General features: G+C 27.8%; 1 protein-coding gene across 6 annotated transcripts; it reads right to left on the reverse strand.

Annotated features, from left to right (window-relative positions):
• Window positions 1–681: 681 nt before the first annotated feature.
• LOC127239969 (DEAD-box ATP-dependent RNA helicase 28-like) lies at window positions 682–6,818 on the reverse strand. 6 transcript variants are annotated; one of them, XM_051258371.1, is made up of 18 exons: window positions 6,389–6,816; window positions 6,146–6,271; window positions 5,963–6,031; window positions 5,557–5,663; window positions 5,400–5,481; window positions 5,006–5,057; window positions 4,893–4,918; window positions 4,274–4,422; window positions 4,088–4,180; window positions 2,883–2,985; window positions 2,735–2,797; window positions 2,396–2,457; window positions 2,124–2,229; window positions 1,571–1,695; window positions 1,443–1,473; window positions 1,267–1,299; window positions 1,015–1,113; window positions 682–896 (listed from the first exon to the last, which is right to left on the reverse strand). In XM_051258371.1, the coding sequence occupies exons 1-18, from the start codon at window positions 6,650–6,652 to the stop codon at window positions 840–842; spliced, it is 1,647 nt and encodes a 548-aa protein (XP_051114328.1). In that variant the 5' UTR covers window positions 6,653–6,816; the 3' UTR covers window positions 682–839. The 6 variants fall into 6 exon arrangements, 5 of the variants coding, with proteins under 5 accessions (XP_051114328.1, XP_051114327.1, XP_051114325.1 ...); XM_051258370.1 differs by having other exon boundaries at window positions 5,006–5,066; XM_051258368.1 differs by having other exon boundaries at window positions 4,893–5,057.
• Window positions 6,819–15,882: the final 9,064 nt, after the last annotated feature.

Genomic DNA, 15,882 nt, shown 5'->3' on the forward strand with positions numbered 1-15,882 from the left:
TCAAAAAAATAAAATATTTAATAAAATTATTATTTTGTAATTGATCAATCCAAACATATCTATAAATAGCTACTAAAAGTATGTTACTGCTTGGGTTTTTCTTCAGAAAATCGTATTAAGATAGTGTTAAAGTCAAAACTCAAAACCCTCGGCCCACCCCAAAAAACAACCCAATTATTTTCTACTACTTTAATAACCTTATTTCTCAATATAACAAACGCATTTTATAAATTCTACCAGATTTATATATTTTCATATACTACTTCCGTCCGATTTTAGTAATAGTATTATAACATAGAAGTAGAACTATTTTTACCATTTTTTTTAATAATTAATATTCAAATATAAGACGCAAAATTATTCAAAGATCAAAACGAAAAAAGAAAAAAAAAAAAAAAGACAAGCCTGACGGAGATATATTTTGTAACTTGGCATTTCTTTTTAGATCTTTCTTGAACAATTAAGCGTACAAAAATTAATTAGCCTAGTTGGCCTAGAACTGATGGTGACCAACAAAAAGCTAAATTGGCCATATGATCCTTCACACAAACACACTTTACTCGAAAATAATATTCAACTAATCCTACGAATCAAACCTAGCTACTCGGATAACGATAATAATAATACCAATATATGATGCCGTCGAATCAAAAGCAAATATTAATAATAAACCACAACGAATTGAAACAAACCAACCAACCCTTAATTATATCTAACAAGTCTGTTAGTCTAAACTAATTAACATTAGCAGCTTCAAAATTCCAAATTTATAGGAATGGGACAAAAATAGAAACAAACATTATTATACAAACTTGTTACCTTAAAGGGAATTCCCAATTCTAATCTCTCTCTTTTTTGGCCTCCAACTTCCTTCGTTTCCTCCTCGTCAATTTTTTCTTCACAAAACACACACGTACATACATTAATCATCATACATATCTCACTCAATACATGCAAAAAAAATAAATCTACAAATTAAGATGTACAAGAAAGAGCTGCCAGTACAGTAAGTACCTCCTCCGCTTGTTTCCTCTTCTTCTCTTCCTTCTTTGCTTTCTTCCTTTCTTCTTTTTCCTTTGCTTTAATCAACTTCATATTGGCAATAGCTTCTTCCTAGAAAAAATATATAAATTCTTTATAGATATATTATAATATATGTCACTAGTAACTTGTCTGCATCTATGTATATATGTATGTATTTATACTAATTGAAAATACTAACACCAATTAGACAAACAAGACAAATCAAAGAAAACTTGAAATTACCATTGCTGCCGCAGCTGCATTCTTCTTTTTCTCCTAAACAATTCAACCATATATCCCAAGAAACTAGTTAGAAACAATAAGTACAGCATCCTTCTACAATATTACAACATCCATATTATTCTATATTGCACAACTAAATATTCTGAAAAATAATTTAAATGCAGATAAACAAATACCTTAATCCTTTTCCTAATTAAACATTCTTCCCTGCCATAATTAAACAACGAAAAGAACAAAAAAAAAAAACATTAATAGTTTGTGCTAACAATCATATACTTGTATAAGAGATGTCAAACTAAGTTACCGTTCTTTTTTCCTAATCCATCCTACGGCCTTTTTCATTTGCTCAATTGTTTCAGACCACCTTTCTATTGATTCCGAAGAGACAACTCGCTTCGTCAGCCCCCTTCCGGAGCAAACACTTTTAACCTGCCATATTCTTCCAAGATATTAGTAACAAGATTCCACTTAATACACATCAAAGTATCCATCCATGAAAAGACTATTGTGATACACAGACTTTGATGAAGATTACGAAGATTATTTATATCAACAATATGCATATCTATTCCGTAGCCAAATTGATAAAACTCCAGAGTTAAGAAGACGGGTGACCTCTTTGACAATTTTAGCTTACTAAAACCGCATGTTGACAAATGATAACAAATTAGTCATCTCAAATAAATTTAACACGTGGTACTTCACCGGTTGCATAGTACTACCAAGTACAAAAATATTTTAGGAAAAGGGAAATGTGGCTGAAACCCAAAGAAGTCCTCAATCAAATGATAAAACAACAATAATATTGCAAAATAAAACAAAACTAGATATTTTACTAATAAAGGATATATACTTACAAATTTATTGATTTTTTTGTAGTAGGATCGATCTTCACTGTCAACGAATGTGACAGCATGTCCTTTTCTCCCTGCTCTAGCGGTGCGACCCACTCTATGAATATAACTGCTAAGCATATTATATTACAAAATCAATTTTTAGTGAATAATTTCAGGAATACTGCTGAACAACTATTATATCAAGAACAAATGTGGTAAACATTAATAATTAGGCAAGACACTTGTACAATAAAATTCTGAAAAACCAGGAGGGATTAGCGTTCATGCTTTACCTTTCAATATTTTGTGGGCACACAAAATTGATGACTGTTTCAACACTTGATATATCCAAACCCTGAAATAAAAATTACAAGAAGATAGAACCGGCAGAGGTCCTTCAATTAACACTAAACAAAGATTTTACTAAGTTGAACCGCAAAAATACATCATATAAAAATTGAGAAGCAACACAAATTATAAGGGTCTGTGAGTGGTTCACTATTAACATCTTTCAATCAATCTCGATATACAACTTGCCTTCATTACAGTTTTATGTATTGCTTTAACCTGTATATTGACCATGCTAGAGGATGGTTAGCATACCACACTCAAAATAAAAAAATAAAACTTACTCGTGCAGCAAGATCTGTTGTAATTAGAAAATCCACTTCCCGCTTTTTGAAAAGCTCCAATGCCTATCAAATGAATTGTGCATAAGATATGTAAATCATAATAATAATAATTATTATAATAATAATAAACAATGTTGAGTGAACTAACTTCTAGACGCTGAGCCTCAGTTAGGTTTCCATGATACTCCATTGCTTTAAAGCGAGCTAACCCAAATAAAATCTTCAATTGATGAGTCATTGCCTTGGTTCCACTGAAAAAAACAATATAAAATTAATAAGTTTTTTAAAGCATAGTTCAGCCCAAAAAGTGCATTAGTTGGTTTCAATCAATTTATAAAAGAAAATAAATTAGCATGACATCGTGTCTTAAATAAGTATCCCCGAACATTCAAAGAAACAAAAAACGTATCCACAAACATAAGTTGCTAGTTTAAAACAAACACAAGGCTATAAACATATTATGTTTCAAATATTGACTTAAGATATAATACAATGCTACTCACATTGTAAAATAATCATTATTTTGTATGGTTGGTAGCAAGAAGAATAGCTCAAAATGCAATATTAATTATTAAATTAAAAGAAAATCAAGTTAACCATGTGGAATAGATTTCCACCCCTAGGCTACAAATGTATGAAGTTCCACTAATGCCTTAAAGATATAATATGCTGCTACACACATCGTAAAATCAATGGTTGGTAGTAGAAAGAATAGCTTAAAATGCAATATTAAATTAAAAAGTGAATCCAGAAGTTAAACATGCGGATTGATTTCCACGTCCCAGATGATTAAAGAAGCCTTAAGAAATAATGCACTCGTACTCAAATCTTAAAATCATCATTTTTTGTATGGTTGGTAACAAGAAGAATAGCTTTTAGTGAACTGCCACTCACATCCTAAAATCATCATTTTGTATCATTTTGTATAGTTGCTAGTAAGAAGAACAACTTAAAATGCAATATTAAATTAAAAAAGGGATCAAAAAGTTAATAATGTGGAATGATTACTATCTCCACCCCTCCTCCCAATTCAATAGAGGTTTGCTGGGCCACCCACAGATTCCATCCAATGAAATGAGATACTCCTTTTAATGTTATGTACAATGACAAAAAATAAATGTAAATCTTAGAGCTGGACGGAGAGAGTATTATTTTAAGAGGATCCAATAATGGCTTGATTATTCAACTTATAAATTTACACCTTGAAATACATTAAATAGAACATAGTGAGATTTCAACTATTTCACTACAAGCATTAGTAACTTGAGGAACACATTCAACAATGCAATAAAACTCATAATACTCAACATTAAGTAAACATAATAATAAGCTGGTAGACGAAAAAAAGAAAACCTGAAAATGATCACTTTGGACGTAAAGATCTTGGAGCATAATGCAAGAAGAATTGCTCTTTTATCTGTATTATGCTTTCGAATATCCACCACCCTGCACATAACGGGCAAAGTTTCCTTAGATGGTTTTTCATAACCAAGGCCAAATTAAACTAGCAAGAAAAGGTAAAATAAGTAAATAACCTACTCTGCAGTTAATGATGTGGGCATGTTACTTGACTTGTTGGTTGACAAATGCACCGGCTTATTTAAAGAGAGATTGATAACCTTATCAAGATTTGTAGTCATGGTTGCTGAAAATAGCATGGTTTGCTTCCTTTTAGAGCACATATTCACCTAAATTTTAATAGCAACATGTACATGTTTAGAAATAAAAATATCCTCGTTAACAACTACAAGTGTTAAGAAACAATATTTGAAATAAAAGGAAAAGTACTTAAATGGTAGAAACTTTTCCACCGTATTCTTATCTACTTTACTGTTGCTTATGCTTAATAGCTTTATTTGCACTATCAATTTTATTTTTTGAAGAGTTTCAACCAAGCATAATTTTTATGCAACTCCGATATGCAAAACACCATCCTTTCCTGTCTGTAGGCTCAAGCAACTAATCACAAAAACTATGGAAATAGTCATTGCACAATGCACACAAAGATGAAATGATATGCTACTTCAACTTCACAATCCCATTTTCACAGAGACAATTTCCTTTGATTCAAGAAAAACTAGACTCCTAAAATTTGTTATTAGTGTGCTCGTTGTAACAAAAAGCAAGATTACTAAATATCAAATATTTGGATGCATACCAGGTATTGAACCGCCTCAACAAATCCTGTATCCAGGAGCCGATCAGCTTCATCAAGAATTAAAACTGAAAGCTCATCAAGATGAATCAGCCTTTTACATTTAATGTACTCACGCAAACGTCCAGGAGTGCCAACAACAATATCCGGAGATGCGCGCAAGGCTAACTTTTGATCCTAAAATGATCTTATATCAATAAATACAACATAAAATAGAAATCCACATAATTCTAGGTGAGATATTCCCATTTCAAAATACTAACACCAATTACTATTATTCAAGTATACATCTCCATACACAATTGTTTAAAGGAGCCTATAATTTCAACATCCTTGCACAGAATCTAACTTGTGCTATCTTTTTTGCATCCTTCAATCTAGAAAATTAATACACATGCAAACTATTGTATCTCCAAATAGCAAGAAGTTTTAATAGTACTTAGAAGGGGATGAAACAAGATAATCAGATGAATATTTAAAGGCTACAAATAAATAAGTTTATGAGCATACCTTCATTGGCAGGCCGCCAATCACCAAACAACATGTAATACCAGTCACATATTTAGTGAGTTTGGTAATCATATTATGTATCCTATAGAAGAAAATTAGTAAATTAGTAAATACTACAAATATCTCATGCTTTATTTTATTAAAATACAAAACTTACTGAACAGCTAACTCTCTCGCGGGGGAAAGAATAAGAACCCTAGTAGCAGGTCTATATTTTGGCTTGTATAACAATCTCTCCAATATTGGAAGTACAAAAGCAGCCGTCTGTCAATCATAAAAAACAGTGTAGTTCTTAAAAGGAAGAGAATTGATAAAAAAATTGAAGCATACCATATCCATCATCATCATAATAATAATAACAAGAAGCTAGAAGCATATCATGTTAAGTGTTAATAATAGCAATAAGAATAAGAACTACAAGTTCCAACCATAAAAATAATAATAATCTAAGCTTTGTTCATTTGTCTTTACTCTTATTGTGAATAAAGTAACAAATTATTTCCCCTTTATGACCTTTCACTACAGACCTTGTTCTGTTCTCACAAGTATAAACACACAAATACCTTCCCCGAGCCGGTGGCAGCACTAGCACATATATCTTGTCCAGTTAATGCCAATGGTATACAAGCAGCCTGTCAAATCCAAAAACAAATTGCATATATATAGAGAAGAGGGAATTGATTCACACCTTACTAGCAGTAGCAGTAGCAGTAGATAGAGATTTTATGATTATGATTACAATAAACCTGAATAGGAGTGGGTGTAGTGTAACCCAAAGCTTTACAAGCCTGAAGCAACGGCCTCGAAAGATGAAGATCAGAAAAGGAAAACGAGGGGTTCGCATCGTGCTCTAACCCGTCATCCTCCTCCTCCTGCACAATGTATATTATATATTAATCAAGACCAACACGAAATTACTACTAGAATTAGAATTATATGTCTCTCTCTCTTTCTCATAGAGAATACAAATCAATCAATTGCGTACGTACCTGGCTGTCGGATTCGGATTCAGAATCATAATGTTCGTCGTCATCAGAGTCGTTGTCTTGAGGGATAGCGATAGGGTATCTCTGAAGAGCTTCGGATATTTTGTGGTCAAGTGAAGTGGTGACACGGCAGCGCAAGTGCTGATCGGAGACGGATTCAGCAGAGTAGGAGGAGAAAGCCCACGGCGTGTGTGTTGTTGACTTCTCGTCGTCTACCGGAGGGTCGATTTCGTCGTCGCTAGCTGGCTCGAACACGAATTTGGCCATTAGGAATCGGACGGGAAGGGAAAAGGAGGAAACAAAAACTTGAAACAGTGAAAATAAATCAATTATAGGAGGGGAGGCACTGAAGAAGAAGAGGAGGGTGAGAATTTTTAGGCGAAGATGTTGATGCCAAAGAGAGAGAGAGAGGGAGAATCTTCTGGATTTGATTTGATAAAGATTATAGTGAATCCGTTATTTATTTTATTTTATTTACTTATTTATTTTATTTTCTTATTTATCATTTTATTTATACTTTTATTTTATTATGGGAATGTTTTTTAGGAAGATTTTGGAAATTTTGATTTTGGGTTTGATTTTTATTTGAATTTTGGGATGAGTTTGAATTTTGTTGTTTTTTTGTATTTAGGTTTGGTTGAGGTTTGAGAGTTTTGACGTGTATTGATTCAATAAATAATTAATAAAATAATATAAATATATATTAAATTTAATTGATAAAATTTATATAATATTATTTGATTATAAATTTATATTATACTTGAATATATTTTTTTCCGTTATAATTATAATAAATATTAAATTATATTTTAATTAAAAGAAACAGCTTAACCTACAGATTATTTGCCCGAAGACAAACATTGAAAACTCGAAATTTGGGGCCGAAGAAATACACCCTATATCTTTATAATTTAATCCAATATTATTATTATATCTATTTATTACTGTTAAAATATTAATATATTTTAATTTATTAAAAAAATAAATATAAATATTAGAATTTAACGAAAGAAATATATATTTTTTTTATTTATTACTTAAAAATATAATTATTTTATTTGATGAGAACAAGAGAAAAATTGAAGTACTAGAGGATAGGATACGCTAGAAAATATTTATTTTTATGTATTATTATTAAAAATATTAATATTTTTAATTTACAGAAAAATAATTAAATATTAGAATTGAATCGAAATTTTTTTGTTTTTTCATTTATTACTTAAAAATGTTAGTATTATTTTGTTTGATGAAAGTAAATGAAAAATTGAAGCCTTAGGTTAGGAAAAAAAATAATATACTTCTTCAATTCATTTTAAAAGTTTATTTTGTTGTCGATTCCACAAAAAGATAATCTTTTATTTTTAATAAATTTATTAATTTTAAATTTATTTAACAAATATAAATCACTTTCTAATACATTTACTCAAAATATTTTTATTTTTTTCACTCTTTAATTATCTTTAAAAATTTTTATTTTTTTTTATAAAACTAATTTATAGTAACGATAAATAAATTAGTCGAAGACGTTGATGAGAGAGAGAGAGAGAAACTGAGAGGGTAAGAATCTTCTTGATTTGATTTGATAAGATTATACTGGATTTTACCATTATTTATTTTATCTTTTTTTTTTCCTTTTCTAATTTATCATTTTATTCATACTTTTATTTTATTATGGGTGTGTTTTTTAGGACGGTTTTGGAAAATTTGGATTTGAATTTGATTTTTATTTGAATTTTGAGATGAGTTTGAATTTTGTTATTTTTTTGTGTTTAAATTTGATTGGGGTTTGAGAGTTTGAACGTATATTGATTTGATAAATAGTGAATAAAATAATATAAATATATACGCATTAAATTTAATTGATAAAATTTATATTATATGATTAATTATATATTTATACTATACCTAAGATATATATATTTTGAAAATTTTTATTTATTTATATTATAGAAAATATTCACAACAATATATATCTTTTTCTCCTCTAACTATAATAAATATTAAATTATATTTTAATGTTAAAAAAAGAAAGTACAATCGGCATGTTGCCGATTGGACGGTGAACAATCTAGTGTTTCCACAGTAAAAACTTTAAATTTGGGGTTAAAGAAACACACCCTATATATTTATAATTTAATCCTATATTATTATTATATCTATTTATTACTGTTAAAATATTAATATATCTTAATTTATTTAAAAAAATAAATAAATGATAGAATTTAACAAAAGAAATATTTTTATTTTTATTTATTTATTACTTTAAACAAATAGTAATTATTTTATTTGATGTGAACAAGAGAAAAATTGAAGCACTAAGGAAGGATAGGATATGCTAGAAAATATTTATTTTATTTACATTATTTATTATTATTAAAAATATTAATAATTTTTAATTTACAAAAACAATTAAATATTAGAATTGAATAGAAATTTTTTTTTCTTTATTTACTCCCTCCGTCCAGAAAGTATATATATTTCTATTTTGGGACGTCCAATTACAAAATAACCATTTTATTAAATACCCCATTTTTTCTACAAATACTCCTACTTTACATCACATCATTACTTTTATACCAAAAAAGTAAGGGCAAATGTCATTTTACTACTTTTACCTACCCACTATAATTAAAATACTATTATTCATTAATCTCCGCGCCAAAAGTAATTGTATACTTTTAGCTTGGACGGAGGGAGTATTACTTAAAAATGTTATTATTATTTTGAGAAAAAAATATTTTTGTCTCATTCAATATTCAATATGATAATTATCAATTTTGGTCCAATTCAATTTTTTTTTTTATTAATTTTGGTCTCACTCAAACAAAAATTTATAAATTTTAGTCCCAAAATAGTTGATTGAGACTGAACACACACGATCGTGTTGGGTGACTAAGAAGGTAACTGGACGTCCCAAGCAGTCAACACAGCCGTGTTGATTACCCTACACTTTTAAACACGACCGTGTTCTTGCCCGTGTTCTAAATACAACCATGTTTCTGCCCATGTTTTAGGCCATGTTTACGACCCTGTTATCAACACAGCCATGTTTTAAGCTATATTAACGACTATGTTTTCAATATAATTATATTGTAGGTCATGGGCAGAAATATGATTGTGTTCAGAATATGGGTAAGAACACGGCCATTTTCATAAGTGCAAGGTAATCAACACAGCCATATTGCCGTGTTGACAGCCTGGAACGCCCAGTCACCTTCTGAATCATCCAACACAGCGTGTTCAAGCCAATATGGCTGTGTTCAGTCCCAATCAACCATCTTGGACTAAAATTGATAAATTTTCGTTTAAATGAGACCAAAATTGATATAAAAAAATTTTAAATTAAACAAATATTGATAATTATGATATTGAACTGGAGTAAAAATGATAAAAATGATTTTTGCTCTATTATTTTATTTGACGGAGACAAAAGAAAAATTGAAGCATTACGGAAAAAAAAAAAAAAAACCTCCTTTAATCCATTTTAAAAGTTTATTTTGTTGTGGGTCCCATAAAAGATAATCTTTTTTATTTATAAGGGGAAATCCTCCAAAATATAAATCACTTTAATTAAATTTGTAATACAATCACTCAAAACTTATTTATTTTTTTGGCTCCTTTAATTACCTTTAAAATTTTTAATTTTTTTTATAAAATTAATTTATAGTAATGATAAATAAATTAATATATTTTTATTTATTTGTATTATATAAAATTTAATTTTTTATAAAGTAATATTTATATTGTATATATGTTATTGAAATATAATATTAAAAATATTTAAATAAATAATTTAATTTTTTTAATAAATAAATAGCTAATTCGCACTACCTAAACAATTACTCTATACAACTTAAATTTTCGTGCCTAAACAAAAGGTTTTATTTTTACGGGGACGGAGAAAGTAGTATGTTAATTATAATAAATAATTAAAAGTAATGTAAAAATAATTTTATCTTTATTTTTTATATAAAAGTAATGATGTAATAATAAAATATATGTATTTCTAGAAAAAATATGATCTATAGTTCTTAAAAAAATGAATGATTATTTTGTAATTGGATTAATTCAAAATAAAAGTATGTATACTTGATGGACGGAATATAAAATAGCATAATGAAAAAAAAACAAAAACAAAAACATGTTTATTTTTTTAAAGTTTAAAACCAAAACAAAAAGATAAAATTTCTTGTTGTAAAATAATATATCAAAATGCTATTTAAATAATAGGTGAAATAAACATCTTATTTTTCAATCAATTTAAAATAACAACAAAAAAAAAGCTTGTTGAATATATATTCCAAAAAATACATATTCTTTTTATTCTTACCAATAAAATAATACTCCCTCCGTTAAAAAGTATACATATTTCTATTTTGGGACATCCAATTACAAAGTAAACATTTCATTAAATACCTTACATTTTTCCACAAATACCCTTACTTTACATCACATCATTACTTTTACATTAAAAAGCAAAGGCAAAAATGTTATTACACTACTTTTAACTACCCACTATAATTAAAATACTATTATTTTTTAAACACCGCGCCAAAAGTAATTGTATACTTTTTTTGTGAACAGAGGGAGTATATATTGCCGGAAAAGAAAGAACGAGTAATATTCATATTCTTTTTATTCTTTCATTTTTTTTAAAAAATAAGATAGTGATTATATTCCATTTCAATTTTATTCAATTTTTATCATATTATTTTATAATTTTAGAAATATATAGGTCTAGTCGCTCATTATTTTTAAATGAATTTATTTTTAATGTGTGATATCAAAAATTGTATTAAAAATATAAAATATATTATTTTAAATTTAATATTTAATTTTTTTTTACTCTTTGTAATAAATATTTGAATTTTATTTTAGAATTTTTTACTTTCGTAAAAAAATATTTTATTTATTTATTTTTTATTATGAATTTCTTGTATATCACGTCATTAGTCTCGATTTCCTTGATTTCTTACTGTTTTATCGGTTTTGTTCATTGCTTATATATTTTCAGCTTGTTTATTTATGATGAGGCTTTTTAATTTTAATCATATTCTATCTTCAGTGTGTGGTACTCTTGAATATATTCTTTTTATTCTGATGGAAGTGCTGATGATCGTACTATCACTATAAGAAAATATCATTTTTGTAACGAGATTTTTTCGTCTTTAAATTCACTTTTTCCGTTACTAATGATATTAGAGACGGAATTAATTATGAAATTACGTTAGCTACGTGATCTTTAGCGACGGAATTCCGTTACAAATATATTTATTTATTTATTTATTTTTTTAGTGTATGAGCTACATGTTACAAGTATATTTTTTTTCTTACATGAATGTGGTCATGCCTCATTTGTTTCAATCTGGTTAGCTGAAGCTTGATGTGACAATGATATTTGCTGATTCAAATGTTGAAATTGATGATACAGACTCTAAAGGTTTTGTCATTATTCTTTTATTTTCTCCATAAAATTTCTTATTGTTTCAATATTTTTTGATTGGATTAAAGTGTAATTACATATACTGCTAGCCACTGACTTGATGAAAAGCTGCTTTTGAATCTTTTTTTATCGTGAAAAAAGTAATTAAATGTGGTCTTGGATATTTTCCTTACCTATGATACGGTAGTAGAATTTAGGATATTATCCCTGTAGTCGAAAGTAAAGTTGGCCATTTTCTGATTTCTTCTGTTTCCATACACGGTTTTATGTATTCTCATTTAGCACTTGTTACATTACAAAAAAAAAAAAAAAAAAAAGTATATTTGTAACGGAATTCCGTTCCTAAAGTTCACGTAGCTAACGTAATTCCATCTCTAATTCCGTCTTTAATATCATTAGTAACGGAAAAAATGAATTTAAGAACAAAAAAAACCTCGTTACAAAATTGATAATTTCTTGTAGTATTACTTGATTGATAAGTATGCTGCATATATATATTCTGCTGCAATAACCAATGCGGCCTCTAATTTATCTCAAATAGATATTTGAATGTCTTTTGGATTCTGTTAGTCCTACGTTTCATAATTTTGCATGTTTGCTGAATTTTTATGGCATTATGATTTGTGAAGGCATGCTATATATATATATATATATTTTTTTTTATTTTCTAATTTTCTAAAAGTTCTTTTGTATTATTAATGACTTGCTATTTTCTTACATATCTGCACTAAACCTTGTTTATTGTTTGGTAATAGCTTGACATGAATTCCATGTATGCAAGAATATGGAGCCCTATGTGTTCATGTTTTTATTATTATATGGATGGGCGTCGGGTTATGGAATAATTGTTATCTTTACCTTTGCACATTTTTAATTGATGCTTTTTGTGCATATGACTTATATTATTGCATGATCCTTGAAGTAGAAGAAAACCAGAAAAAAAAATTTCTTTCTTTATTGAATTATGAATGTATTTCTACTGTGCTGCAACATGGAAACCATCACTCATGGTGATAAAACGATTGGGATTAAAACCAGTTTTCTTGTAGAAAAGATCACTACATGCATGCAACATGCTATGCCGGTGAGCTGAAGGAAGGTTTCTACCCGTGGATTGATCAGGTTGATAGAAAGACATTAACGTTTCTTTCTACTTTCGATTGTTGGTTGTCTCGATTCTTTCATGATTGAAATTAGTGTAGGTTGCCTCAATACTAGTTCCCCTTTTGAAATTTTAATTCCATGAAGAAGTGAGGAGTGTTGTTGTTTTAGATAATATATGTCTTGTTTTCGTACTTGTATAAATTTTATGCAAGCATCGCAGTTGGTTAATTTTGATGAAATATTCAGTTTGTTCACTCAACGTTTTTAGATAAATTTATTTTTTGTGTGTAGTACGGGGATCTGCATTGGTAATATAAAAAATAATATTTTGTATTGAATGATTGACTTTTATGAGTGGATAATGTATATATTATATTAATATGTGTATATATTTGTATTTTTTTAATAATAATTATGGAGAATTGTTCCATTGAGAAATGCCGAGTGAACTGACTGATTATTATTCTCAATATGAATAATAAATTTTGATCGTATCAACTACTCCCCGATTGTAATTAGAAATAGGAAGTTCTGCAATATTTTTTGTAATTTTGTATGCTGAAAGGTCTTGAGATTCACCCATAACAATAGTGGAGGCTTTTAGATGCTAGAGTTTTCTGATAATAGGATAGTTGATTGCAAATAAAATGATTGTTTACTTTACTTTGTTATTGTTTGGGGTTTATTTTCTGCATTGATGGGGAGGATTTTGGATGGATAGCTACTCCTTTATATGTAACCGTTCATTCTAGAAACCCTTGCATCCGAGAAAGAAATCTACCTAGTATGATAAATGATTTTTTTTTTTTTTTTTTTTTTTTTTTTTGTCTTTTCTTAACTTTGAACTAAAATTATTTGACTTTTCTCCCCCAAAGAATTTCCATGATAGATAAGTCTGTCTTGTTTTTCTCAAGTCATCTCAGGGCTATGGCGGTTTGCAAAATTGATTGTGGAGAAATAGATTGCTCAGGGACGAAATGAGACATACATTAAGCAGTGTTCCGACTATGTTGTTCCTGCTTTAGTAGAAGCTTTACACAATGTGTGAATTTCAGATAAAAATATCTCAGATAAATTATATAACATTTCCTTGTGATTTAGTAAAACATACATAAAGACTATATATTTTATTCATTGCATGAAACTCTTTCTATTAATATAGAGTTTGCAAAAAATACATCTTCGTTTAAAGCTGATGTTTACTTGTATATACAAACCTAATTATCCAAATTTTATACACGTAAAAGAGATAAATATATTAAATAGTCTTTTTTGATATAATAAATAAATAAATAATTAATCATTCCATTTATAATTTTTTTGGAGATCTGATTTTTACAAAAACTAAATAAATGAATGATTGACCAAATTATTTATTTATTTATTTTATTCAAAAAATATTTAAGATATTTTACATCTTTAATTTGTATAAAACTTACATAATTTAGGTCCGTATTTACAACCAAACACCAGTTTTGAACGAAAATGGTATTTTGTGCAAATTTTACATTAACACAAAAAAATTTTACGCAATAAATAAAATACAAAATATCTTGTGTATTTTTATTAAAACACGTGGATGTGTTTTATAATTTATCCAAATATCCCACATAATGTAGTTTTGATTTAATTGCTTTGCACTTAGACAATTTATTGATATTGAGATAATTGGAGGTATGTTGGATGCACTTAATGAATGTTTGCGCGTAAGTAATTTTTCTTTTAAAACGAAATATAACTTCGGACTGTTGTTCAATACTGTTAGGAACAAAGGTTAACATAAAAGAATGAACCGACAAAAGAAAATTGATTTTTAATTACTCCCCAAAAGTCCATCTCTCTCTAAAAATAAAGATAATTGTTGAATTATATACAAACACAAAAAATATTGTTAAATAAGTACACTTCAAAATTACATTATGCAAAATCCAAGAGTCATCAATAAAATATCCATTAATTCACATAAATTATTTTTTATTATTTTATGATGTCCACTTATTAGAACTCTTCGTCCATTCATCCAATTTTGATTTGATTTTACTTGATAAAGAGTTTCAAAATAAAGAGTTTCAAAATATAACTCAGTCACTTGATAAACAAACCTTTACTTTTACGAATATCTCAATTGCAATTTCTCAATCCTCCTTACTTGGAATACTATTTTAATTTCTCTCCCAATATTTAACTCGTGCAAACATATTTTTTTTATATATATATTATATCAAACTCTAACATCAAATAGGTAGAATTTCAATGAGTTTTGCAATAAAGTATTAACCTTCTATTATAAATTATATGCAACTAGCGAGCCGCTTCCACAAAATTTTTAATTCTAGAAGGTGAAGCATGTTGGAATTTTAGTGTATACTTGGGATGACTTGTGATATTTTATGTGTGTTTAAAATTTATTATGTAGATCTAATATGAAATGATAATGAGAGTGTATACAGAGGAGGACTTAAGTGTCCAATTGCCAATATACGCGAGTTCAAGTCATTAATTCAAGATTGTCTATTATTTTAAATTTTTAAAATGATAGAGATATTTTAGTCACTATCATGACTAAATTATGAATCAAGAATTGAAATTTCAGCATGACATTAATCTGGAACTCTCTTCCAATTTAAAATACAATTTAATATTATTTTGAGATTTAGATTCAAAACTAGACAAATTATAATTTTAAATGAAAAAATTTCTTTTCAAATCGTATCATTTTTTAAAAAGTGTCCGTATTTCTATAAATACATAAAATAATTTAGATTGAAATATAAGACAACAGACAATATACAAGTCAATTTTCCTGCACAATACATCAAAATACATCTATGTAGATTTATAGTTTTTCATTCTATTCATTTATGTTTATCTATTATCTTAATTTTATTGTTTGAAATCAAGAATCAAATGTTAATTTGTATTATTCCAATAAAAATTTCATGTAACCCGA

Source organism: Andrographis paniculata, unplaced genomic scaffold (assembly GCF_009805555.1).
Source record: "Andrographis paniculata isolate CXL003 unplaced genomic scaffold, ASM980555v1 Contig78END, whole genome shotgun sequence".
Lineage (NCBI taxonomy): Eukaryota > Viridiplantae > Streptophyta > Magnoliopsida > Lamiales > Acanthaceae > Andrographis > Andrographis paniculata.

Excerpts from the sequence above, each read along its gene's own strand:
- LOC127239969 (XM_051258367.1), bottom strand. The coding sequence starts at position 6,652 with ATGGCCAAATTCGTGTTCGAGCCAGCTAGCGACGACGAAATCGACCCT. Across the intron at positions 2,986-4,087 it reads TCCAAAGTGATCATTTTCAG|TGGAACCAAGGCAATGACTC; the intron begins GTTTTCTTTTTT and ends TGTTTTTTTCAG. Across the intron at positions 2,458-2,734 it reads CAACAGATCTTGCTGCACGA|GGTTTGGATATATCAAGTGT; the intron begins GTAAGTTTTATT and ends TTTTTATTTCAG.